At 36.0% G+C, this 27218-nt stretch overlaps 1 protein-coding gene across 1 annotated transcript in view; it reads right to left on the reverse strand.

Annotated features, from left to right (window-relative positions):
- Nucleotides 1–25428, reverse strand: part of LOC128854905 (tachykinin-like peptides receptor 99D) — a 58680-nt gene extending 33252 nt beyond the window's left edge. The window contains exon 1 of the mRNA XM_054089361.1: nt 24847–25428. Coding sequence (XP_053945336.1) covers nt 24847–25130 — 284 coding nt within the window. The 5' untranslated portion in view covers nt 25131–25428. The remainder of the gene's footprint in view (nt 1–24846) is intronic.
- Nucleotides 25429–27218: the final 1790 nt, after the last annotated feature.

Below are 27218 nucleotides of genomic sequence, written 5' to 3' on the forward strand. Positions count from 1 at the left end.
TCAAGAACGATGAGTCAAAGTATCTATACCTTGTGGCATGCCATGCGGAGAGAGATGGCTGACAGACTCATCCTACTCATTATTTTTGCAGCATCTGCAATAGTCGAAAGGAGCAGCGTTTAATATTTGAGCATGTCGACCTAGACAGACCAAAGCTACTAATGTAGAGACGTTTTCCCTTGACCGACTAAGTAGCGCCTTTGAGCGCCTGTAGTCCCAGTTTAGTTTAGCTAAATTCTCGGCCAAAACCGCGTAAATGGTTAGCGCACCAATTAAGAAGAAGAATAACTGTTTATAACCCCCTAAACCTTCTGAAGCAGGTTTCTAATCGTAGTATTGTAGAGAGACAGCCGTCCCCCGACTTTAACAATATAAAGGACAATAAGTGTGATAAGGTTCGATACAGCCGTCACCTGTTTTCTTTGGCCTTTTTGGATGAAAAAAGAGCTACGGTAGCTTTCGATGATCTATCCTCTACATTTATGTTCCAGAATAAGCGTAAAGTTACTAATTACTGATTTTCTGTCAAGATTTCCAGTAGGAAAGTGGATCCACCATATAGACCAATTTCAAAATGATATACACTGAGAAATTTTGACTATTGTCTTAAGCTCATGCAGTCCTAAAAAAAGTATCTCCAGCCGAAGTTAATATTGGGTGTTTTTTCCATGTAAAACATTTCTAATATTCTTTATATGGAGGAAATGCATAAGACTGCAAGCAAAAAAAAAAAAATGTTTATAAATCAGCACGATTTTTGGGCTACTCCAAACTTTCACTTTATTATAACAATATTCAATGTGCTATAAAATTGCTTATCTGAAATTTTTCTTAAAATTCTGATTAAAAAGTTTTTTATTTTTTTAAATTTGTTTGTGTAAGATCATATACTATAATATGTTAAGAGCGACCCTAATGTATATGTAAGATTATATACTATGTTAAGTACAACCCTAATTCTCCACTATGTTTTTCCGTTATCACTTTCCAATATGATACTGTAACATTATATTACATTTTAATAAATCTTGAACCGCCTAACGCTAAACAACGTGCTTAATAGCTAACAGGGTTATGGGCCCAGAGTGTGTCGCTAAAAATATTTGTGGAATCAAAAAAGAAAAGAAATACGTTCTGTGTGAACAATAAGTTCTGTGTGAACAAAAAACATTTGGTGAACAATAAAAATTTTTGAGTGAACAAATAAATTCTGTGTGAATTAAAATGAACGGTATAAACATTGAAAAGTTAGACGGTGAAAATTATTCCGTTTGGTGCGTCCAAATGAAAAGTCTGCTAATTACGCTAGACTGCTGGTATCCGGTTGAGACTATCTGCGTAGAAAGTTGGACCGCACTTGATAAGGCCAATTTCAGTAAATCCGATAAAAAGGCGTTAGCCTTAATAACGTTAAATGTGAAAAGTTCAGAGCTCATTTATATTAAGGACTGTGAAAATTCTAAGACGGCTTGGGAGAGGCTCGATGAAATTTACAACGCACGTGGACCAGCAAGAAAGGTGTCATTATTTAAAAATCTGGTTCGTTTCCAAATTCGACGTTGTGAAAAGTTAAGCCCACAAATCAACAATTTTTGTTCAATCGCTGAAAGCCTACGTGAGCTTCAAATATCGATTCCAGACGACCTCTTGTCTATTTTGTTGCTGTGTGCGCTACCTGAGGAGATGGAAAATTTTGTTGTTGCGATCGAGGCGAGGGACGAACTTCCAACATTGGTACAGTTAAAATCTAAGCTGCTGGAAGAAGAGCATCGTCGTGCATCAAACGGTGTAGCTGAACACAACATCAACCTAGAAGCAGAGCGCGTGTTGTCCGTTAATGCAGCGAAGCAGAAGTCACATAGAGGTCAAGAGAGGCGTCGGTGTTACATATGCGGTATGCAAGGTCACATAAGCACTCAATGCAAAAACAAAAGCAAAAGGAAAGACAATTCAGGTAATGCAGTATTGGGGATAGGCAGTGCGAAAAGTGACAAAAGAGATAAATTCATACTCGATAGCGGAGCATCCAGTCACATGTGTTGTGAGAAACATTTCTTCGTTAAATTAAGAGAATGCAGTGATGAAGTTATGCTGGCGACTGGTGAGAAAGTAAGAGTTGAAGCTATTGGTAATGTAAAATTAAAATCAGAGTTCTCTGGCATTACTTTAATAGACGTGTTTTATGTTCCACAATTACATTCAAATTTTTTGTCTGTGGCAAAAATTATTCAGAGAGGTCATAAAGTATTATTTATGAATGGCAAGGCTTTTGTTAAAAATAAGTATAATGAAATATTGTTTAATGCGCCATTGAAAAGCAATATATATGAAGCTAAATTATACAAGCCTAAAGAGAATTCAGCCATGCAAATAGGTGGAATATTAAATGATAAATTAAGAATCTGGCATCAGAGATTTGGTCACATTAACTGTTGCGATTTGCTTAAGCTCTTTAATGAGAATATGACTAAAGATAAAGAGAAGCTAATTAAATCAGAGTTTTTCAATTGTGAGATTTGCGCTACTTGTAAAATAAAGAAAACAAGTTTTTTGAGTTATAAAAGGGTTTTGTCAAAACAACCATTAGAAATTATCCACTCAGATTTATGCGGCCCGATGAGAGTTAAGTCGCAAAGTGGTTCCCTTTATTTTATGTCTTTCATTGATGATTATACGAGATATGCACATGTTTATTTTTTAAAGCAAAAGTCAGAGGCACTTGAATGTTTTAAAAATTTTGTTGCTAATGTTGAGAATCAAACCGGGAAGAAGATAAAAGTTTTGAGAACTGATAACGGCCGGGAATACGTAAATGAAGACATGTTGAAATATTTAAACTTTAAAGGTATAATTCACCAAAAAACGATTCCGTATACACCGCAGCAGAACGGCATAGCAGAGCGTTACAATAGAACCGTTGTTGAAATAGCACGGTGCATGCTAGAGCAATCTAAGTTATCACACAGTTTATGGTCAGAAGCAGTCAACACGGCTACTTACGTTAGAAATCGTTCTCCAACGAAAGTTTTGAAAAATACCACTCCGTTTGAACGTTGGACAGGTCGAAAGCCTTACGTTGGTTACATGAAGGTGTTCGGTTGCGATGCGGTCGCATTAAATAAGAAACTTGGCAAATCGAAATTTGAACGGAAAGGTGATATTGTTAAATTCGTAGGGTATGCACGAGACTGCAAGGCATACAGACTTTATGATGTTCGTACGAAATCTATTATCGTGGCAAGAGACGTTATATTTTTTGAGCAGACGTTTACTACTGTTAAAAATGACGAATTATCGTACAATGATACATTACTATTGTTTAATCAGCAAGACAAAGATAATATAAGTGAGGTTCCTACCTTTAGTGGTCATGATAAGGAAGATGAGGTTGTACCATCTGAACAAAATGAAGATGGTGATTCTGATCCAGAACAAATTGTGAATCCTCAAGGGCGTATCAAAAGAGGAAGGCCGAAGATTTTAAGAAATGGTACTGTTGGAAGACCACGTAAAGTATTTGCAATTGATCCATGTGTGAATGTTTTAAATTCAGTTTCTTGCGTAAAGAATGATCCGATTACCACAAAACAAGCTTTAAGCTGTGAAAATGCATTACATTGGAAAAATGCTATGGAATCGGAAATGTCAATTTTAATGAAAAATAATACATGGGATTTAGTAGACCTACCAGAGAACAAAAATGTTATAGGTTGCAAATGGGTTTTCACAACAAAGAGAAACACTGATGGGAGTGTTGAGAAGTATAAAGCCCGTCTTGTTGCGCAAGGTTGTTCTCAGCGAGAAAATATAGATTATTTTGATACGTACTCACCTGTTGTGAGACATGCTACTATTCGATTAATATTAGCTCTCTCAGTTAAGCATCAGCTTTTGGTTCACCACTTTGATATAACTGCAGCCTATTTGAATGGTGAGCTAAAAGAAGAAATATATATGCGCCAACCGATAATGTTTGAAGACCAAGAAAATCCGCAAAGCGTTTGTCGCTTGAAAAAATCGATTTATGGCTTAAAGCAGGCCGGCAGAGATTGGTCAGAAAAAATAAATGATATATTAATGAAAATGGGATTTAATCGGTCGAAGTCAGACTGCTGCGTTTTTTATAAAATAAGTATAAAAGATATCAATATAATAGGCATCTACGTCGATGATTTAATAGTTGCAAGTAGTTCGAGAGAATCAATTAAGAATATTTTAAATAAATTGAATGAAATCGTACAAGCTGTAGATAGAGGTCCAATACAGCACTACCTTGGAATGCAAATCGAAAGAGATGGAAGTCGGGGTGAAATTAAAATTCATCAAAAAATGTACATCGAAAAATTGCTCGATGAATGGGGTATGTCAGATTGTAAATCTGCAGTTACACCGATTCCTAGTGGGTGTGTATTACAGAAATGCCCGAATCTTAACTGTGTCGGAGACTATACTAAAAAGTTTCAATCGTTAATGGGTGCCTTAACTTATTTGTCAATTATTTCAAGGCCTGATATTTCGTTTGCTGTTTCGAAGCTGTCGCAATTTTGCAGCCATGCTCACCACGAACACTTTCTTGTGGCGAAGCATATTTTACGTTATTTAAAACACACTGTTAACATGAGTTTGCGATATTCTAATTCTGATGAGTTTGTATGTTACTCAGATTCCGATTGGGCATCTGATACTTCAGATAGAAAGTCATGCAGTGGTTTTGTGTTTATGTTTGGAAATGGACCGATACAATGGGAATCTAAGAAGCAAAATGTAATAGCCTTAAGCTCAACTGAAGCTGAATACATTTCTATGTGTCAAGCGGCGAAAGAAGTTATGTTTCAACGAAATTTGCTAAGAGAAATAGGATTCAAGCGGTACGTCGAGTTTCCAACGGTCATCTACTGTGACAATCAAGGAGCTGCGTTTCTGGCGAAGAACGAGTCAACTAAGAAAAGGAGCAAACATATAGATATTAAGTTTCACTATATTAGAGAACAATGTAGTCTAAAAGAATTAAAAATTGAATATGTTTCCACTACAGATAATGTAGCAGATGGTTTTACGAAAAGTTTAAGTAAAATCAAACATGAAAAATTTTGTAAAAAGTTATTGACCAGTATAGATATAGAATTCAATGAAATTGTTTAGTTATACATTTTTTTTCAAAAATGGTGTGAATTATGGTTGAGCCGGAGTATGTAAGATCATATACTATAATATGTTAAGAGCGACCCTAATGTATATGTAAGATTATATACTATGTTAAGTACAACCCTAATTCTCCACTATGTTTTTCCGTTATCACTTTCCAATATGATACTGTAACATTATATTACATTTTAATAAATCTTGAACCGCCTAACGCTAAACAACGTGCTTAATAGCTAACAGGGTTATGGGCCCAGAGTGTGTCGCTAAAAATATTTGTGGAATCAAAAAAGAAAAGAAATACGTTCTGTGTGAACAATAAGTTCTGTGTGAACAAAAAACATTTGGTGAACAATAAAAATTTTTGAGTGAACAAATAAATTCTGTGTGAATTAAAATGAACGGTATAAACATTGAAAAGTTAGACGGTGAAAATTATTCCGTTTGGTGCGTCCAAATGAAAAGTCTGCTAATTACGCTAGACTGCTGGTATCCGGTTGAGACTATCTGCGTAGAAAGTTGGACCGCACTTGATAAGGCCAATTTCAGTAAATCCGATAAAAAGGCGTTAGCCTTAATAACGTTAAATGTGAAAAGTTCAGAGCTCATTTATATTAAGGACTGTGAAAATTCTAAGACGGCTTGGGAGAGGCTCGATGAAATTTACAACGCACGTGGACCAGCAAGAAAGGTGTCATTATTTAAAAATCTGGTTCGTTTCCAAATTCGACGTTGTGAAAAGTTAAGCCCACAAATCAACAATTTTTGTTCAATCGCTGAAAGCCTACGTGAGCTTCAAATATCGATTCCAGACGACCTCTTGTCTATTTTGTTGCTGTGTGCGCTACCTGAGGAGATGGAAAATTTTGTTGTTGCGATCGAGGCGAGGGACGAACTTCCAACATTGGTACAGTTAAAATCTAAGCTGCTGGAAGAAGAGCATCGTCGTGCATCAAACGGTGTAGCTGAACACAACATCAACCTAGAAGCAGAGCGCGTGTTGTCCGTTAATGCAGCGAAGCAGAAGTCACATAGAGGTCAAGAGAGGCGTCGGTGTTACATATGCGGTATGCAAGGTCACATAAGCACTCAATGCAAAAACAAAAGCAAAAGGAAAGACAATTCAGGTAATGCAGTATTGGGGATAGGCAGTGCGAAAAGTGACAAAAGAGATAAATTCATACTCGATAGCGGAGCATCCAGTCACATGTGTTGTGAGAAACATTTCTTCGTTAAATTAAGAGAATGCAGTGATGAAGTTATGCTGGCGACTGGTGAGAAAGTAAGAGTTGAAGCTATTGGTAATGTAAAATTAAAATCAGAGTTCTCTGGCATTACTTTAATAGACGTGTTTTATGTTCCACAATTACATTCAAATTTTTTGTCTGTGGCAAAAATTATTCAGAGAGGTCATAAAGTATTATTTATGAATGGCAAGGCTTTTGTTAAAAATAAGTATAATGAAATATTGTTTAATGCGCCATTGAAAAGCAATATATATGAAGCTAAATTATACAAGCCTAAAGAGAATTCAGCCATGCAAATAGGTGGAATATTAAATGATAAATTAAGAATCTGGCATCAGAGATTTGGTCACATTAACTGTTGCGATTTGCTTAAGCTCTTTAATGAGAATATGACTAAAGATAAAGAGAAGCTAATTAAATCAGAGTTTTTCAATTGTGAGATTTGCGCTACTTGTAAAATAAAGAAAACAAGTTTTTTGAGTTATAAAAGGGTTTTGTCAAAACAACCATTAGAAATTATCCACTCAGATTTATGCGGCCCGATGAGAGTTAAGTCGCAAAGTGGTTCCCTTTATTTTATGTCTTTCATTGATGATTATACGAGATATGCACATGTTTATTTTTTAAAGCAAAAGTCAGAGGCACTTGAATGTTTTAAAAATTTTGTTGCTAATGTTGAGAATCAAACCGGGAAGAAGATAAAAGTTTTGAGAACTGATAACGGCCGGGAATACGTAAATGAAGACATGTTGAAATATTTAAACTTTAAAGGTATAATTCACCAAAAAACGATTCCGTATACACCGCAGCAGAACGGCATAGCAGAGCGTTACAATAGAACCGTTGTTGAAATAGCACGGTGCATGCTAGAGCAATCTAAGTTATCACACAGTTTATGGTCAGAAGCAGTCAACACGGCTACTTACGTTAGAAATCGTTCTCCAACGAAAGTTTTGAAAAATACCACTCCGTTTGAACGTTGGACAGGTCGAAAGCCTTACGTTGGTTACATGAAGGTGTTCGGTTGCGATGCGGTCGCATTAAATAAGAAACTTGGCAAATCGAAATTTGAACGGAAAGGTGATATTGTTAAATTCGTAGGGTATGCACGAGACTGCAAGGCATACAGACTTTATGATGTTCGTACGAAATCTATTATCGTGGCAAGAGACGTTATATTTTTTGAGCAGACGTTTACTACTGTTAAAAATGACGAATTATCGTACAATGATACATTACTATTGTTTAATCAGCAAGACAAAGATAATATAAGTGAGGTTCCTACCTTTAGTGGTCATGATAAGGAAGATGAGGTTGTACCATCTGAACAAAATGAAGATGGTGATTCTGATCCAGAACAAATTGTGAATCCTCAAGGGCGTATCAAAAGAGGAAGGCCGAAGATTTTAAGAAATGGTACTGTTGGAAGACCACGTAAAGTATTTGCAATTGATCCATGTGTGAATGTTTTAAATTCAGTTTCTTGCGTAAAGAATGATCCGATTACCACAAAACAAGCTTTAAGCTGTGAAAATGCATTACATTGGAAAAATGCTATGGAATCGGAAATGTCAATTTTAATGAAAAATAATACATGGGATTTAGTAGACCTACCAGAGAACAAAAATGTTATAGGTTGCAAATGGGTTTTCACAACAAAGAGAAACACTGATGGGAGTGTTGAGAAGTATAAAGCCCGTCTTGTTGCGCAAGGTTGTTCTCAGCGAGAAAATATAGATTATTTTGATACGTACTCACCTGTTGTGAGACATGCTACTATTCGATTAATATTAGCTCTCTCAGTTAAGCATCAGCTTTTGGTTCACCACTTTGATATAACTGCAGCCTATTTGAATGGTGAGCTAAAAGAAGAAATATATATGCGCCAACCGATAATGTTTGAAGACCAAGAAAATCCGCAAAGCGTTTGTCGCTTGAAAAAATCGATTTATGGCTTAAAGCAGGCCGGCAGAGATTGGTCAGAAAAAATAAATGATATATTAATGAAAATGGGATTTAATCGGTCGAAGTCAGACTGCTGCGTTTTTTATAAAATAAGTATAAAAGATATCAATATAATAGGCATCTACGTCGATGATTTAATAGTTGCAAGTAGTTCGAGAGAATCAATTAAGAATATTTTAAATAAATTGAATGAAATCGTACAAGCTGTAGATAGAGGTCCAATACAGCACTACCTTGGAATGCAAATCGAAAGAGATGGAAGTCGGGGTGAAATTAAAATTCATCAAAAAATGTACATCGAAAAATTGCTCGATGCTCGGGTATGTCAGATTGTAAATCTGCAGTTACACCGATTCCTAGTGGGTGTGTATTACAGAAATGCCCGAATCTTAACTGTGTCGGAGACTATACTAAAAAGTTTCAATCGTTAATGGGTGCCTTAACTTATTTGTCAATTATTTCAAGGCCTGATATTTCGTTTGCTGTTTCGAAGCTGTCGCAATTTTGCAGCCATGCTCACCACGAACACTTTCTTGTGGCGAAGCATATTTTACGTTATTTAAAACACACTGTTAACATGAGTTTGCGATATTCTAATTCTGATGAGTTTGTATGTTACTCAGATTCCGATTGGGCATCTGATACTTCAGATAGAAAGTCATGCAGTGGTTTTGTGTTTATGTTTGGAAATGGACCGATACAATGGGAATCTAAGAAGCAAAATGTAATAGCCTTAAGCTCAACTGAAGCTGAATACATTTCTATGTGTCAAGCGGCGAAAGAAGTTATGTTTCAACGAAATTTGCTAAGAGAAATAGGATTCAAGCGGTACGTCGAGTTTCCAACGGTCATCTACTGTGACAATCAAGGAGCTGCGTTTCTGGCGAAGAACGAGTCAACTAAGAAAAGGAGCAAACATATAGATATTAAGTTTCACTATATTAGAGAACAATGTAGTCTAAAAGAATTAAAAATTGAATATGTTTCCACTACAGATAATGTAGCAGATGGTTTTACGAAAAGTTTAAGTAAAATCAAACATGAAAAATTTTGTAAAAAGTTATTGACCAGTATAGATATAGAATTCAATGAAATTGTTTAGTTATACATTTTTTTTCAAAAATGGTGTGAATTATGGTTGAGCCGGAGTATGTAAGATCATATACTATAATATGTTAAGAGCGACCCTAATGTATATGTAAGATTATATACTATGTTAAGTACAACCCTAATTCTCCACTATGTTTTTCCGTTATCACTTTCCAATATGATACTGTAACATTATATTACATTTTAATAAATCTTGAACCGCCTAACGCTAAACAACGTGCTTAATAGCTAACAGGGTTATGGGCCCAGAGTGTGTCGCTAAAAATATTTGTGGAATCAAAAAAGAAAAGAAATACGTTCTGTGTGAACAATAAGTTCTGTGTGAACAAAAAACATTTGGTGAACAATAAAAATTTTTGAGTGAACAAATAAATTCTGTGTGAATTAAAATGAACGGTATAAACATTGAAAAGTTAGACGGTGAAAATTATTCCGTTTGGTGCGTCCAAATGAAAAGTCTGCTAATTACGCTAGACTGCTGGTATCCGGTTGAGACTATCTGCGTAGAAAGTTGGACCGCACTTGATAAGGCCAATTTCAGTAAATCCGATAAAAAGGCGTTAGCCTTAATAACGTTAAATGTGAAAAGTTCAGAGCTCATTTATATTAAGGACTGTGAAAATTCTAAGACGGCTTGGGAGAGGCTCGATGAAATTTACAACGCACGTGGACCAGCAAGAAAGGTGTCATTATTTAAAAATCTGGTTCGTTTCCAAATTCGACGTTGTGAAAAGTTAAGCCCACAAATCAACAATTTTTGTTCAATCGCTGAAAGCCTACGTGAGCTTCAAATATCGATTCCAGACGACCTCTTGTCTATTTTGTTGCTGTGTGCGCTACCTGAGGAGATGGAAAATTTTGTTGTTGCGATCGAGGCGAGGGACGAACTTCCAACATTGGTACAGTTAAAATCTTAGCTGCTGGAAGAAGAGCATCGTCGTGCATCAAACGGTGTAGCTGAACACAACATCAACCTAGAAGCAGAGCGCGTGTTGTCCGTTAATGCAGCGAAGCAGAAGTCACATAGAGGTCAAGAGAGGCGTCGGTGTTACATATGCGGTATGCAAGGTCACATAAGCACTCAATGCAAAAACAAAAGCAAAAGGAAAGACAATTCAGGTAATGCAGTATTGGGGATAGGCAGTGCGAAAAGTGACAAAAGAGATAAATTCATACTCGATAGCATTTTAATAAATCTTGAACCGCCTAACGCTAAACAACGTGCTTAATAGCTAACAGTTTGTAATTTGCAAAAAGTTTTGGATTTGTATTCATAAGATTTTGTAGAAAAATAAATTATATTTTCATATAAAAACTATTAAAATTTAATATTAAACAAATGGGTTGTTAAAATTTGTTAATACGCCCTAGTACTAGAATTAATTAACACAGTGCTGCGTATTCGACTCAACACACTGCACCTGATTGTTAGTTAATGTGCATAATGTAACTGGGCTTAAAGAGAGGTTTACAAAACAAGTAAATGGAAGGTTCAATGAACTAAGTCTTATAAAAAAGACGATAATTCAGTAAATTTTTCACTTTAGTCTGATATATTCGAAATGATATTGCAATTTGAATCAAAAATTAAAATGTTCACAATGCCATTAAATTCGTGGAATCATATTTTTCGTTTTAACGTGATTTACCTTAGCTACAATCATGTAAATTAAAGTCGATAAGATTTTATTATTTCAAAGGAGAAAAGTAAAACAAAAAAAAGGAAAAATCAGGTGGCATGCAAAAGAAAAAATATCTAAACACATATACACATTTGCCTTTGCCAGCATATGGCTTGAATAATCCAGACAGTCTGGTAGACATGCAATGAGCAAAAATAAAATTTGCTTAGTGATTTAATGGCAATTAATGTTTCTTCTCGAACGCGATTGAAAAGCCGAAATCGAATTGCGTGTGAAAAGCCGATTCGTCATTCTGAGTGATCTTAATTAGGTGTAAATTAAATCGTAAAATTGAGTGGAAGGAAAACTTATTAAATGATTATTATTTTTAGCGGTCTAGGTACCACAAAAAAAAGTTGAAAATATTTGGAAAAAAATTAAACAATTTGGAAGAGCCAACGTCTTGCAAAGCCTCTTAATGAAAGTCAATTTTGATATGCTTCATTTAAATTTCTTCGTAGAAAGGTCCGGCAAAATAATGTATGAAAGTTACAATAACTCCACTTTGTCTGGTTTCCATATTACAGTTGATTTCACTGTGGTACATTTTGTGTCTATGGTGCTCGGTGCTAGGGGTTTTTATCAGAGTCAAGTGCATAATTTACTTACTTTATAGTAAAGAAAAAAAATGAAGTTTGGTTTGCAATTTGTGCCTGAGATTGTAAGCAAATGGTGCCGTGGTGTTGGGGATCATCGTTATTAGCAGGCAAGGTGAAAACTCGTCAAATACTGCTCCAAAAGCAAAAAAAACATACATCATTAACTGTCCATACAAGGTTTTGCTGAATGGTTTTCCTAGAAAGCGTAGAGCTTGCAGAAAAGATAATGCGAAAAAAGCTTAAAGGATTTACACTGGATTTGGTTGCGGCAACCTGCCACAAAAATCGATGCCGCAAAGTAAAGAAAATAAACGCACCCAAGGGTATTTTTGAATTTAAATACTATTTTCGGTTGCGTTTGCATTTCCTTACACCAGCCAAATCGCCCACTTTTGTGGCAAAGTGTAGCGAAGTGTTTTCAAAAGCCTTTGTTTAGTTTGTTTTTCATTTTAGTGCCTCTTCCACTTTTCCTTTAGCTACGCTTGGTTGCCGCACAGTTTCACTTACACCTAAATCCGACTGCCAATCGCTTTGTTTATATTTGCTTTACCTTTAATATTTCAAAGTGTTTGCTTTCATATTCGGCATTGTTTCCTTTTCGCTGATTATGCTCTATTTTTAGCTCGTTTTGTTGTTGTTCTGAAATTTATGAAACATCGGTGGTAGATGGCAAAACCAATAGCCCATTTGCGTATTTATTTATTTAATTGCATTCGCAGTTTTAAAAGTGTTTACTTTTTTCACTTTCATGCAAACTTAAAGGACAGGTGTGCGTAGCACAAAACATAATAATACTAAAATATATCCTAGTAAAAAAACTGCACGCAATCGTTATATGAAGAAAATGTGCAACACCTTCAGGGGGAAAAGTATCACAAATAAACTTGAATTTTTGGCTACTTCAAATTGCACTTCGTTACACTAAAATTAAATGTGCTATAAAACTGCGCACCCATGCGGTTTTTTGTACAAAGCATGAAACTTGGTTTAATATGGCATTTGCTATAGAATGAACAAAGTTTTTATAAAAAATATTTATAATTGGCTAATAAATAAGTAAAAAGTCGAAACTTGTCAATGGGCAGTGCCTTTATAATAATTGTTGTTTATAAAATTTATATAAAAAATAAAATGTATAAATAATTGGCGCGTACAGGTGTTAGGTATGTGGTCGAGCTCCTCATCCTATCTGTGGTGTGCGTCTTGATGTTCTAGCACAAATGGAGGGACCTTTACCTTTAAGCCGATTCCGAAAGGAAAATATTTTTTATGAGGAAGTTTTCCATGTTATTCATACACTCGGAGGTTTGCCATTGCCTGCCGAGGGATGATCATTATTAGAAAACACTTTTTCTATTATTTGATGTACATGCACCGAGATTCAGACTTACGCACTCCCGAATGGTAGTCATATATTGTATAAGCGTATAAAAATCCTGCGCTGCCAACGAGAGTGGATGTATACCTATATAAGATGGCGAAAAATTAATCAACCTATCGGAAGATTTATAATTTTTGGCGTCGTCCGTTAATAATATTTGATACTTGTGAATTAGACAGCTGCAGTATAGAAGCACGCAAGCAATGGAGCGCGTAAAGGTTAAAATAAAGATTTCCATCTCTCAAAATATTTTTTTTTTTGTAAAAAGTAAAATACGCTAAACGAAGTTAGATAGGACACTGAACAAACAACTTTTTTTTCAGCACAAGACAAGAAAACAAACTTAAGAATAGAATATGGTAAAAGATTCATTTTTAGCAATTTTCAAGGACGTAAATGAAAACAGGTATTTTTGAGACAAAACTAATATCAAACCTAAGAAAATAATAAATCTTAAGAAAACAATATAAAATTATATTTAATAGGTTGTATGTCGTCTGTTTTTTATTGCAATTGACGCTAGTCATTGTGGCATCCAGTTTACGAAAGACTGAAGGACGCTATGGTCGATTTTTGCCATTCCTCTTGAATAGCTTTTCTAAGGTGCAATAGGCTATTAAACTGGCGATCGCCTTTATAAACTACTTTGTTAAGAATACTCCAGAGATTATCCATTGGATTTAGGTCTGGTCTAATGGCGGGCCACTTCAGCACAGGAATATTTTTCGACGCAAATAACTTCTTTCCACACTTCGAGTTGTGGACTCAAACATTGTCCTATTGATACGTCCAAGACTCACTGTGAAATTCTTCGGCAAATCGACGTAGTGTTCTGCGTTCATCTTATGCAAAACAAAACAAATTGGGATCTTACCACGGTAGCTAAAAACACCCCATTTTCCAAGAGATCCATCGTTGAAGTTCTAGGGGTGACGGATTTGTCGTCCCAGAACTCATGACTACCGACGAATTCGGGTATAGCAGCTTTGTTTCGTGGTGTAAGCTTCGGTTAAACCAGTCTATTTCGATATTTTAAATTCAAATCTTCAATCAAAATTTACTATGTTCTTCTCTTCGTATTATTGAGAGAAACTCCACACTTAATTTGGTTAGGGCTGATGTTTTTGTTGACAGTCAATCGTACTATTTCTCCCTTACAGTTATCGTCAACCTTAGGCTTTGGCCCAGTTCTTTTAAATTTTCCATATCTATATTTCACTTAGTGCAGTTATTCAAAAACAAAATTGGATGATTAACTTTGCAGCACTTTGTATATACAGGTTTCCGGGGTAACTTAATGATATTATTACTTAGGTAATTTCTGATTAATTTGGTTTAAAATTTACTATAAAAACGTTCCAATGTTTTTTTAGTTTTAATTAAAGAGGTGATCAATTAATAAAGACCATTACTATAACTTAAATCAATCCCTGGCAGTTTAAAATTCCTGCTTGATAAAGCTTTGACTTTCCTATTTTTCACTAAGTTTTTTCTAATACGTGCATATGATTTTTTCACTGCATAACTTTTATTTATTACGATACATTTTTGCTTGCGTTTGGATAAATTTTCAAATCATTTTGTCACTCTGATTGAGTTCATTTTAAAATATGCGATTTTAATGCATTGACCGCTGCTGCAAGCGTCATAAAAATATTAATCTCAGATTTTGTTTTTGGTATGCGGTAATAAGCTGAATCGTTTAATGCTGAATCAGCATTGTGCGGCGGAAGAGCGAGTAATGGAGCGATTCAGTGAGTTGTCAGCGGATGTTATGAACTTGAAGTCGGCAGTTAAGCACATGGAAGAGCGCGTAAAAAACAACTGAACTCACCGAACAACTAAATGTATATGAGAACAACGCAATATCAACAGATGTGATTGTTAAGTGGGTTGCCTATAAGGAAAGATGAGGACATTCTAAATGATTTCTCCAAGCTGTGCCAAACGCTTCAAGTAAGACTAGCGCCCGTACGTTCTGCTTTTCGGTTACGACCAAACAATAAAAGCGTAGCTCCAATTATATTTAAATTGAGCTCTGCTGCAGATCGCTCTCAACTGCTGAAAGCTGTAGCTAAATTCTGCAAAGATAAGAGACGAAACTTTCTCCTAGTGATGTCGGCGTCAGTATCGAAGGGAAGCTATTTATCCACGAATGTCTTACGAAAAAAAATCGCGAACTAATGCGTTTGGCTATGTAATATAAAAAGCAAAAGCGTCTAACGTCAGTTTTCTCTGTTCGTGGGCAAGTGTTTGTTAGAGCTCGACCCCAAACGGATGCTGTAATTATAACTGATAAAACGGATATAGAGAGCATTGCAACTGCTAATATGTAAATACAAAAACATTTATGCGTTATATTATTAATGTTATGTCTGCGTTAAATTTATTCTCTTATTTATCATTTATGTTTTCCAAACTCTTTGCTTTACATTGTAATCATTTTTATTTTAGTATCATTTCTATTTCGTTCATCTCATTTGTACTCTTCATATTCTTGGCTTTACAATGTAATCTTTTTTATTTTGATCTCATTCCTATCTATCTCATTATCCCCTTGCTTTATTTAAATTCCTCCACCTTGCGTATACTCCCAACCATAAACTGTCAATGTGTAATGAAATAGCAAAACAAGTAGACAAAGAACATACAAGAGGATTGCTTAAACTCATTTCTAATCGCTACAATGGGTTTAATGTCTGTCAGTTGAATGCGCGAAGTTTGAATGCTGAAAAAATTGACTATCTAAATTTTGTTTTTGATAATTTGAGCATTGACTTAATATGTATTACAGAGACATGGTTTAAAGACTATATTGATAATAATGTATATTCCCTGTGCGACTATACTATTATTAGATGTGATAGGACTACGAAGACTCGAGGAGGTGGCATTGCTTTATATTTTAAAAATAATTTTAAATGGAAAGAGATCTGTAGATCAGATCATTTTCAAGAAGTCGAATACATTTTTGTTGAATTTTATGATAACAATACCAAATGTCTTGTTGCATGCATTTACAACCCTAGCAATAGAAATGACCTCTCAGTGATATTTGATAAATTAGCGGAGTTCCACATATCCTATGAACATATTATTGTGTGTGGTGATTTAAATGTAGACCTTCTTTGTGATAATTTTTCTTCCAGGAGTTTGATAGATAGTTTCCAATCATTAGGAATTTCCTTAATCAATGAATATGCTACTCGCTTTGCACCCCACTGCAAACCAAGTCTTTTGGATGTATTTTGCGTCAGTGACAGAGATTACGTCAGTCATATTGATCAGCTTCCTATGCTGGAGTTTCCGAGCACGAGTTGATATTCTTATCTTACAACATCCAGTTCAACAGACACAATCAAGAAAAGGAGATATTTTTTAGAGACTTTAAGCTTATTCAGCATGATCTCTTAAATAAGGAGGCTGCCGAGCTTATTTGGAATAAGTGTCGGTTATTCACAACAGTGGATGGAAAACTGCAACATTTCAATGCTTTAGTCAGCCATCTATTTGATAGGTTTGTTCCGTTGCGTAAAATTAAAGCCCACGGAAATAGGAAACCATGGTTTACGCGTGAGATATTGTCTTTAATTAGAGAGCGTAGTAAAGCATATAAGAAATGGAAAAATGATAGAAACACTCACTCGTGGCAAAAATATCGTGTAGCAAGAAATAAAGTAACTGCAATCACTAGAGATGCCAAAAGGACATATTTACAATGGAAGCTCAATGATAGTTTACTTTCGAAAGTCCTATAGAAAAACCTTAAATCCTTAGGTGTCTCAGGAGAGATTAAGCCCGTGTGCAGTTTGGACCCAGAAATCTTAAATACTCACTTTCTAGCAACTAACAGGACTCCACTCGACATATCTGTAAAAGTTCCTCTACGAGTGCATGTTGTCATCAAGATGTGAGTTTGAATTTGTGTCTGCAACAGAGATGGATTTGATACAGTGTGTACATACTGTCAAATCTAATGCTATAGGGACCGACGGCATTTGCCTTAAATTTCTTAAAATTTTTCTACCTTTTGTATTACCACCACTTACGCACATACATAATTAACTTTTCAATCACCTCATCTACATTTCCATATCTTTGGAAGATAGCAAATATAATACCTGTGCCAAAAACAAAATGCCCTACCGCTCCTCAGCACTTCAGACCAATAAGCATTTTACCTGCCCTATCGAAAGTATTTGAAAAATTTTTGGCGGGACAAATTACCTGCTACTTGGACAAGAATAATCTGCTGAGTAATTTCCAGTCGGGTTTCAGAAGTCTGCATAGTTGCTCCACAGCTATGCTTAACATTTTTGAAGATGTTCGCTCTGCTTATGATAAAAACTACCTAACAGTGCTGGTATTACTCGATTTTTCAAAAGCATTTGATACTATTGATCACAACATTTTACTGCAAAAATTGTGCTATCACTATAAGTTTGGAGCATTTTCAATTTTTAGACCTCATAAGCCAGGCTCCATCCTTAAGCGGTACATCACGAATGTTGCCTAACTCTTTGGGCATAGAGACTTTCCTGGAAATTGCCTAGCGGATGAGCTGCCTAGGAGTGGAACTAAGTTTAAATCGTGCAATCCTGCTCAGTGTATAGGCATCCCTTTATCTCCAAGAGCTCTGCGGCGCCACCGTAGCGGAATGGTATGTGACTACTATTCGGGAGTGCGTAGGTTCGAAACTCTCTCTCGAATTCTCTCAAAAATAAATAAGACGTTTTTTCTAATAGCGGTCGCCCCTTGGCAGGCAATGCCAAATCTCCGAGTGCATTTCTGCTATAGAAAATTTCTTCCTAAAAACCATTTGACGTTCGGAGTCGGCTTAAAACTGTAGGTTCCTCTATTTGTGGAACAACATCAAGACTTATGTATACCACAAATAGGAGGAGGAGCTCGGCCAAACTCTTAACAGAAGTGTACGAATACGCGTCAAATATTTATTTATTTTATTTAAGCTCTACATCAGACCTGTCTAAACCTCTAAGTCAACTTTACACGAAGCCCACTAGTGAGATGACTTGACTAGCCTAGAAGTAATGAACACCGAACTAGGTCTCTCATCAATCTCGATCGGCTTTCCATTAGTACATTGGTTGGCATCATCACCGAGCTCTGCCTAGTGGGTACAAAAACATTTAAGGGTTGCTTTCTAATAACTTCTGTCACAGCTGCAGAAACAAGGAGAAAGTGGAGAGTGTGGAATTTCCTGTCACCGTTCTGACCTTGCCAGAACGTGAAATCGCCGTCTAAACTCTTAATTCTTTGGATGTATGCCAGACTTGGAATTCGCAGTGATTTATAGTATTTTATCGTTTGTTCGAGAGATGAAAAAGTTTAACTTGTAATTTAAGACTTATTAGATAAGGAAATAAATAAAACGTGAGCCCAATAATTGGTTTTGTGACATCATAGGCTTTCGTGCTTAATATACTTTTTTACACCTTTGCAGAGATTAACAACCACCGTAAACTAAAAAAAACCTGAAGTGTGGCTACAACTGAGTTCAGAAGAAAAGTGAACGATAATGCTCGAGATAGCGATTCAGCACCAAAAGTGGATGAAGTTGATTGGGGCATTGTTTTTTGGGTTTAGCTAGGTAAAAGTTATTGAAAACCATCGCTTTTTGATCAATTTGAATGCTTCAGGTTCCTGCAAGCAACAGAAATATCACGAATATGACGAACTTTACGATAATCATTAAAAATGTTAAACTTTGCTCTGACAATGCCAGATTTTACATATCCGCGCTGGAGTTGCCATGTTTCAAAACTTCAGTGACAACAATCAGTGGTTTCACAAATACTAACGCTCAATCGGATCGAGATCCGGAGAGTCGCCTGATCGTGCCAAGGGAAGCGAAAAAGATCGCCAAATTTCGAGAAGCTCTGCTACATCCACTTTTAATTTCGTTTGTTTTCAGAGATTTGCAACCACATTTATATTATATATTAATATAAATATATATACAGTATAAAACAAATTATAATTTTTGGAGACGTTCCAATCGGTTGACTACCCACTGTAGCTTAAAATAAGTAAAAGGTGAAATATTCGTTCATAGCTAAGTAAAAATATATGTAGCACTTACTTAATACTACATGTCGGGCTGCTGTTACTTTTGTCAACACATCTCGTTGAGCCTTGTTTGCTGACGTGTCGCAACCTATTCTTTTAAATGGCGCAACTCAAAAGTAAAAAAAATATGCAAAAACAGCACATTTCCATATGCATACACAAGGGCCACACTTCATGGAAATTTAAAGAGCGCACGCTTCTAAGCAAATTTTGTTTACAATTTATGATTTCTTTTAAAGTTTTGAAGCTTTAACCCAAAAAAGAAATGGTTTAGAGTTGTGACAGTTTAAAATTTAACATGCAAGGCATATGGAGTCGTGAAAATGTTGCAATTAAGCCTGCCAGGGCGTGTTTAATGTGTCACTGCGGAGGACATTCTGGTTGCCACTTCCCTACGTATGCATGTATTTACGTGTATGTGGGGGCACAAGCGCACCTGAGATAATTTGTGCCAGCACCTATTTGGGTTTTACACTTTAGCGCTTACACATGTACACACTTACACATAGACGTGAGTGCCAACACAAGCATTTGGAACGCTGAGATGGTGGATTGGCCTTTAGTGCATGAAATAAAATACTTTAAACTACAGTGCACTTTCTACAGCCTTCATTAGAATGTACGATTCATTTAAAAACTTTATGTTGGCGTTTTCTTTTACTTTAAACACATCTATTTTACATTAAATCCTAAATTGAGCAACATTTTTCCATACTTATGTTGCTCATTTGTGTCTTGCTTGTGGCTGACAAGTGTATGAAAATTGCCTTGGACCATTATTGTCAGCTTTGTTATTTGCATTCACAATTGAATAAAAATGGAAGTTGTGTGGATAGCAAAATTGGCAATAATCGAATGCACTGTTGTACAATTTGAAATCCGAGGTAATCTTTTTGTTACACAGCAGTTTCCCATTCTACTCGAACTACTAGTTATGTATGTATTATATTTTATTTGCATTTTTTATTCTGCCGCTCCTTTTTTGCTTTATTGTGTTATGCACATTTGGCTGTCAAGCAATGTTAATATCTTACTTCTGCTGAATGCTATAAAGACTATAAGAAATGCTGCACTGCAGAATTGTTGAGTTGAATGGGAAATTATTTAAAAATAATGCTAAACCCAGCCCGAAATCCCATAAATCAGAGCCTGAGCAAAGATGTTCGTTCTTTAATTAAACCTTTTGTAAATGTAATGGGAATGGCAAATGTCGGAGATCATTACAAAAAGCAGCAGTAAAAGTTGTCTACGAAAAATTTTATTTTCATGTCAAACTGCAGATTTTATATAGCAATATTTATAAGTCCACAGCAAGTAGCATTCAAAGAGGGTTAGGCCAATATTGCTTTGCTGACGCTTTATTATTGTTTTCTCAATTTAGTGACCTAAACATCGCCAAACAAGAGTTGATTAATATACAGGGTCCGGCACTCGAAGTGTAACCTACTTCAGACCGCGCGCCCAGCTCTTGTGCGGGCATCAGCTGTCTGTTAGTTACCTAAATGACAGTCCAGAGTACTGTTTTCATGCGCGTGGAAGCATTTTGCCGAGAGTAAAAGCGAAAAAAGAAAATCGGTAATGGCTTTCAAACGTAATAGTGTAATTGAATTATCACAACCAGTGATTCTTCGTGAGTTCGAGCACCTTAAAGTAAATAAAGTTTTTGTTTATCGCACCATTCGCACCTCGTTACAATGATACTGAAAGCATCCCGAAACGTCATGGAGGTGGTCACCAAAAGACTGCGTAAAACGGATCAAAAAGCGAAGAAGCGACTTGAGCAAAAACCTCGACAAAGTGCCAATCAAATGGCGAAAAACTGAAAATAGCTGACCGCAGCGTCCGCCGCATACTGAAAAATGATCTCAAAGTCAAGCCTTACAAGATCCAAAAGACGCATGATCACACACCAAAGCAGCAACAAGTCAGGCTTGAGAGAGCGAAAGAGTTGCTTCGGTTGGCCAAAAGCGTAAATTTCCAATTAAGCAATTCGTTAACTCTCAAAACCATAGGTTTTATTTGACCGACCGTTCATACGCGAATTCGAGTCATCGATGGGCCACCAGGAGGCAGCACCCGCCACAGGTAATGGTTTGGGCCGAATAACCGCAAATCGGCGCTCTCCAATCGGGCAATTGGGGAACTAGCCCTTATCCCTTCTAAAACCAATGTTTACTTTTCAAAAATTGTATAAGATCCTTAATTCCGACAGAGCCGAGATCTGCCAATTCATTAAGGGGTTGTCTACCCAAAATGGCGAGTCCACGTCTGGATAGAGCAGGACAGTGACATAGAAGGCACGGGATCGTCTCTTTCTGTTTCTCGACTAGACAACTTCTGCAAAAGTCAGTGCCCCGTCATAACTGAAATCAGTGTGTGAAGACTGTGCTCACCTCTTCTTAGTAGAAGTTCCGTGCGTTTAGCATTGAGAGTCAGTTACAGCTGTCGGGCGATTTTGCAAGTGGCTTCATTACGCTACTCTTACAATTTCTTTGAGCATAAGTAATTTACATGTTTGCAAGGCTATACCTATATCGTTGGCTATGTACTCATCAGTCAATTTGGTACCGATTTTCGCTAGTTTATCGGCTCTGCAGTTCCCCTCAATGTCACAATGGCCACGAACCCATGCTATCATTAGATGAAATGACTCAGCCATCTTGTAAAGAGATGCGCGGCATTTCATGGATACCTTGGAGGTTGTCGATTGTTTTGTGAGGGATTTTATAGCCGCCTGGCTATCAGTGAAAATGTAGATATCAAAAAAAGAAAACAAAACCAAACCAGAACAAATATAGATTTTTCGCAGCTTATTATCATTTTCTTATTTCAATTTCGAATAACCTATTTTTAGTAGTTTTTTTACTGCAAGTCGAGTATCACTGCAAAGTCGTGTGTGTCAGAATTACAGATAGTCTAAAAGTTTTCTTTCTTATTAAGGTATATCAGTATTAAAAGTAGTATGGAAACTTATATGCTACATTTTACCAATAAAAAATCGAAAATAAGGACTTCTTCTATTTTTATTTGACAGCTGTAAGGTTTTGCATTTTGTTTGTGAAGAAGATTTAGCTCTAAAATTAATTTGATTAGTTCCTAATATAATATACAATATACAGGGTTTGATTGAAAAGTAATGAGCCTTCCCGCGCGGAGCGTCTGCCAAGCGATCAACCGAATCGGCTGGTGGGGGAAAATGATCGTTGGACCTTCCCCTTCCACTAGAAACCGGTCCCAGTTCGCTGGCAACAGCGGTGCTGTTAGAATTTTGCAGTGGCGAAAATGCAGCGATCGTTGGAGCAACGTAACTCGATCAAATTTTGCGTAAAGCTAAACAAAACGAGTACCGAAACCATTGGGCTACTCAAGGAGGCTTACGGGGACCAATCTGTGTGCAGTGCCCAGGTAAAACGGTGGCACAAGTCGTTCAAGGAAGGCCGGGAGAACGACGAAGACAAACAGCGATCTGGAAGGCCTTCGACGACGCAAACAGATGAAGATGTGAGTCCACAAGGAGTTTGTATCTCCAGAAAGCACTGTAAACGCGGCTCTGCTATTTTCACTATGGATAAAAAAATCGAACAAAGAACTTGTCTTCAATTTCGTGTTTTGAACGGAATTTCGTGTGCCGAATCATTGAAAATATTGCAGAAAGCCTATGGCGAGTGTGCTTTATCAAAAACACGGGTCTACGAGTGGTATAATGCTTTTGCAGAGAACCGAGAAGTCGTGAAAGATTTACCCCCATCTAGTCGGCCATCAACGTCTTCAAGGAAATGGTGCTAGAAAACCCTCTTTAAGTTTGAGCAAGGTAGCTCGCGACCATAACGTGTCTCACGGATCGATTCGCAACATCCTACACCATCAGTTGTGTCTGAGACGCGTGGCTACTCGACTCGTTCCAAGAGAGTTGAATTTCTTTGAAAAATTTCATCGCAAGAAGGTGGATGAAGGAGTAAGTGATCCAGATCGATCCAGTGATCAGATCCTACGTTTATTCAGCGCATCATAACAGGTGATGAGACGTGGGTATATGAGTTTGACATGCAAATCCGTCAACAGGCGACTGAATGGCGCTATCCACATGAGCCGAAAACCAAAAAACCACATCAACACGTTTAAAAAGTGTTTTGATGACTGGACTAATCGTTGGCATATGTGTATTATTTCGAATGGAGCCTATTTGAAAGCGACAAAATAAATTCTGATGATTAAACAATTATTTTGAGTTTCATTGAACAATTCCCAACTTTTTTGACTGAATGTATAAGTGAAAAATATGATTCCAAAATTATAAATCTTACGATGGAGTGATTAATTTTGCGCCACCTTGTAGAATCGGCTGTCTTTTGTCTTTTTGGTTTTTGTGTGGAACAGTAACTTCTTCACCTCCCTCACTCCCTCCAAGGCTCTTCCTTTTGGGGTTTCGTTATACAGCAAGAATTATTTTCAAAAGAAAGGCTTTATTAAAACATATTTTTCTTGAAAACTCGTTGTTTTGTTTTCACTCTATTTGATTTGAATGCCATTTCCTTTTCATAATGTTTCATTTTCTCATTACACAGACCCTTTGATATTCTTTTAAAGTAGACTTCGTAGGATTGTAAAGAGAGTCTGATACAAAATGATTGATAATTAAGTATTAATTGGCAATTCACAATATGAATGTTTATATAGTAAACTGGGTTGCAAATAAAGATTAAATTGCTAAAATTGCTGAAGTGCTCTAAATTGCCAATTAGATGCCTATTTGGACATAGTCTAACGTGTGAAAAGCAAAGCTTACAGGTTTTTCCATATATGTAGGCAGAGCTCTTCAGTTAGCCTAGATGAAGGAATCCTCAAAATAATTTATTAGATAACTGTGTTATCTTCGCCAATATTTTCCACGCTATTAGGGTAATGGTATGTGTAGCTAAGAATGTTACAAAATTGGACTGTTCGAATTGTCTCCATTAAACGCAGTTGAGTTAGCCATAATCTCGAAATTATTTATAAATATGTAATAATAATAATTATAAATATGTAATATGCATAAAAAATTAAAAAGTTAGGGAAGTAAGAATAGTAAAAATCATTATTTTTTTTGTGATTTACTTAAAAAGAAAGTTTTAAGCATCTATATTAAAAAAGCATACTGTTACGAAATAAACGGGCTCATGCATTTTCACATTTATTTTCAAAATTTATTCTAACCAAGTTTTCAATAAAAAATATAGGATATTCTTCAACATTAAATTTGTTAACTTTGCACGAAATGTAGAATAATTCATAAAATTCTCAGTCACTTTTTTAGAACAATTTTGGGTATGCACTTCATTATTTACAGTATTATATTAAACATGAATAGGCTATAAAATTGCGTACTCAAAAGTTTCGTATAAATTTCGTATCAAAAATTTGGCAATTTCGATAAAAAAGTTATGCATTTTTCTGCAGTTCGTACGAAAGAAGGAATTTTTATTCATATGGCTTTTGTTAGGAAATAAACTATGTGTTTACTAAAAATGAGTTAAAATTTAATTAAAAATACTAAATATCAAAATTCTGAACCACAAGATGCCCCCCTATCTTTTTATTTCGAAGGGTGTAGAATAAATGCATTTTTTTTTTTGCCATTTCACACTTACGTCATTGTGCTGTTGTCATTGCTGCTATTACCCGCACTGCAATTGCTCATACCAGAGAGCAGCAACGATTGATTACACCAATCCGAAATCGATGTTGTGCCAATAAACTGCGAATAATTGTTTTCTAGGGCCTCAGTAATGTCACCAATATCAGTGGCTTGACTATTGCCGCTGTCCATGATGCCGCCGCTACCACTGCCCTCAAGTCCACCAAAGAAGCCGATGTTGTGCGGCTGTAGACCATCCACTATACTCGCCGTTGGTTGCAAGTGTGAATCGCGCATTTTTCCACCGCTGCCACTTTACACCTTTCTTAGGCTATGAATTTTGGGTTTATTTGTTTATAATTTAACTTTGCTTATTTTGCTTTAAAATTATTTGCATAAACACCCTCCTCTGTTGTGATTTGCTGATTTTGTAACATCTTGTGGATCGGTCAATTTTATGCTTGTTATTGACTATTTTCGTGCAACTTTTTACATAACTTTTCGGTTGCAAATTTTAAGCCGCTTTTTGCATTACTTATGCGATATTATTTTCCGTTAACACTTGCGGCATGTAGCTTCTGGAAGTCAATTTTAAATTTTGCTGTAAAGACAAGAAAGAAAAAAGTTAAAAAGAAAAATGTATATGCTGCATAGAACATTTCTTGGAAATTTCTAAAATGACATTTTTATGTTGTGATTGTCCAACCAATTTTTCTTGTTAAATCCTTCTGTCGGTTAGCCTGTCAATTCGTTAGTTTGATTGAATTTGTATTCTTGTGTACCTACGCCTTTGCCAAAGATGTTTGTGATTCACCCGCCTCTTTACCAAAACTCCCACACATTAAAGGAAAAAACGTAAAAAAAGTGCTAATATTTATAGCATTTTTCCCCATGATCTCAAACTGATGACTGAAGTTGTTGTTGTATTTTTTCCTCAGCAACTCTATGTTGCTGTTCGCATATTGTGGTCGGTTTGATAAAATTTTATTTTATTTTAAACTTTTAAGCACTGCATTTTCTGGCTATTCACATTTCATCGCAACTGTTTCGTAACGCACAAAAAAAGGAATCGAAAAAAGACAACAACGCTTTTGAGTACTAAGTTTGTTTTTTCGCATGCCAACCATTGTAACCGAATTCTTATTTCGCTCCTTTGTGACATATTGCTACCATTTCGTGAAAATATTCAGGGAATGGCAATATCTGACTTCACTGGAATTATCAGCATCATAAAAATTTAGCTTCTACTGCTCATTGTGTGCGGAAATTCACAGTTGGGTGTGACTCTGTCCACTTAGAGGTATGTTTGTATAAGTTATCCACTCGTGCAATAGAAACTAGCTTCCGTGCTTACACATAAACAAAAACACATCTGCCTTGTTGATTCGCAAATACTTATACTTATACTCACACACACACATACACAGGATTATTTTGGTATTTATGTACATTACTACCATTTTATTACTTGCTTAGGTGCAAGGCAAGTATTGTGGAGCATAATGGCAAGTGACCGGCAGGGTACATGCTTAAACTAGCTAAATAGACTTGCCTCTTTGCTACACGTGTCTACTTGCGTGACTACTGCTATTGACTTATGACATATTTATTCGTCGAAGAGCTAAAAAAAATCAGAACACTAAAATTCCACTGAGTTTTCTAAATAACAATGTTATCTAGTTTGCTGTTGACATGAGCGAAATGAATAAACAAAAATCGTGGTTGGATATTAAGTAAGATGCTCATTTGAGCTATTGGCAAAATGGATTTGTTTTCGTTATTAGTTCACTAGTGGTTTAGTGCTTATTATCCAAATAAAAAACGGCGCAAAATTAATCACCCTTTCGGAAGATTTATCATTTTGGCAAATGGCGTCATACGTCATTCAAATTTGACCTTTTTGAACTAGACAGCTGCAGCATACAAACTGACAATCAATGCAGGGCGTAAAGGTCCAAATAATGATTTATATGATTAAAAATATTTTTTTTGTTTATTAAAAAAGTTTTGTCAAAACAAATTTGGATAATTTTAAACCAACTCGTACTATAATAAAACAGTTGGACTAATTAAAAAAAAAAATTATGAAAGACGAAAAACTTATTGTTGTGGCAACTAAGTAATTGTGGATTTCACTCATAGATTGCTTCAGTAATTTTTAGGTTTGCAGACGTACTGCAAATGTAAAACACATTACATTATTTCATAGTTGGCAATTCAGCTGTCAATCAGTAAACAAAGATTTTGATCGGTTGCGTAGTTTTCGTTTGGCGTTCGTCGAGAAATGGAAAATCAAAACGAACATTTTCATCATATTTTGCTTTTTTATTTCCGCAAAGGGAAAACTGCATCGCAAGCTCATAAGCAAGCCATGTGCTATTAATG

The sequence above is a fragment of the Anastrepha ludens genome, chromosome 2 (genome assembly GCF_028408465.1).
Source record: "Anastrepha ludens isolate Willacy chromosome 2, idAnaLude1.1, whole genome shotgun sequence".
Lineage (NCBI taxonomy): Eukaryota > Metazoa > Arthropoda > Insecta > Diptera > Tephritidae > Anastrepha > Anastrepha ludens.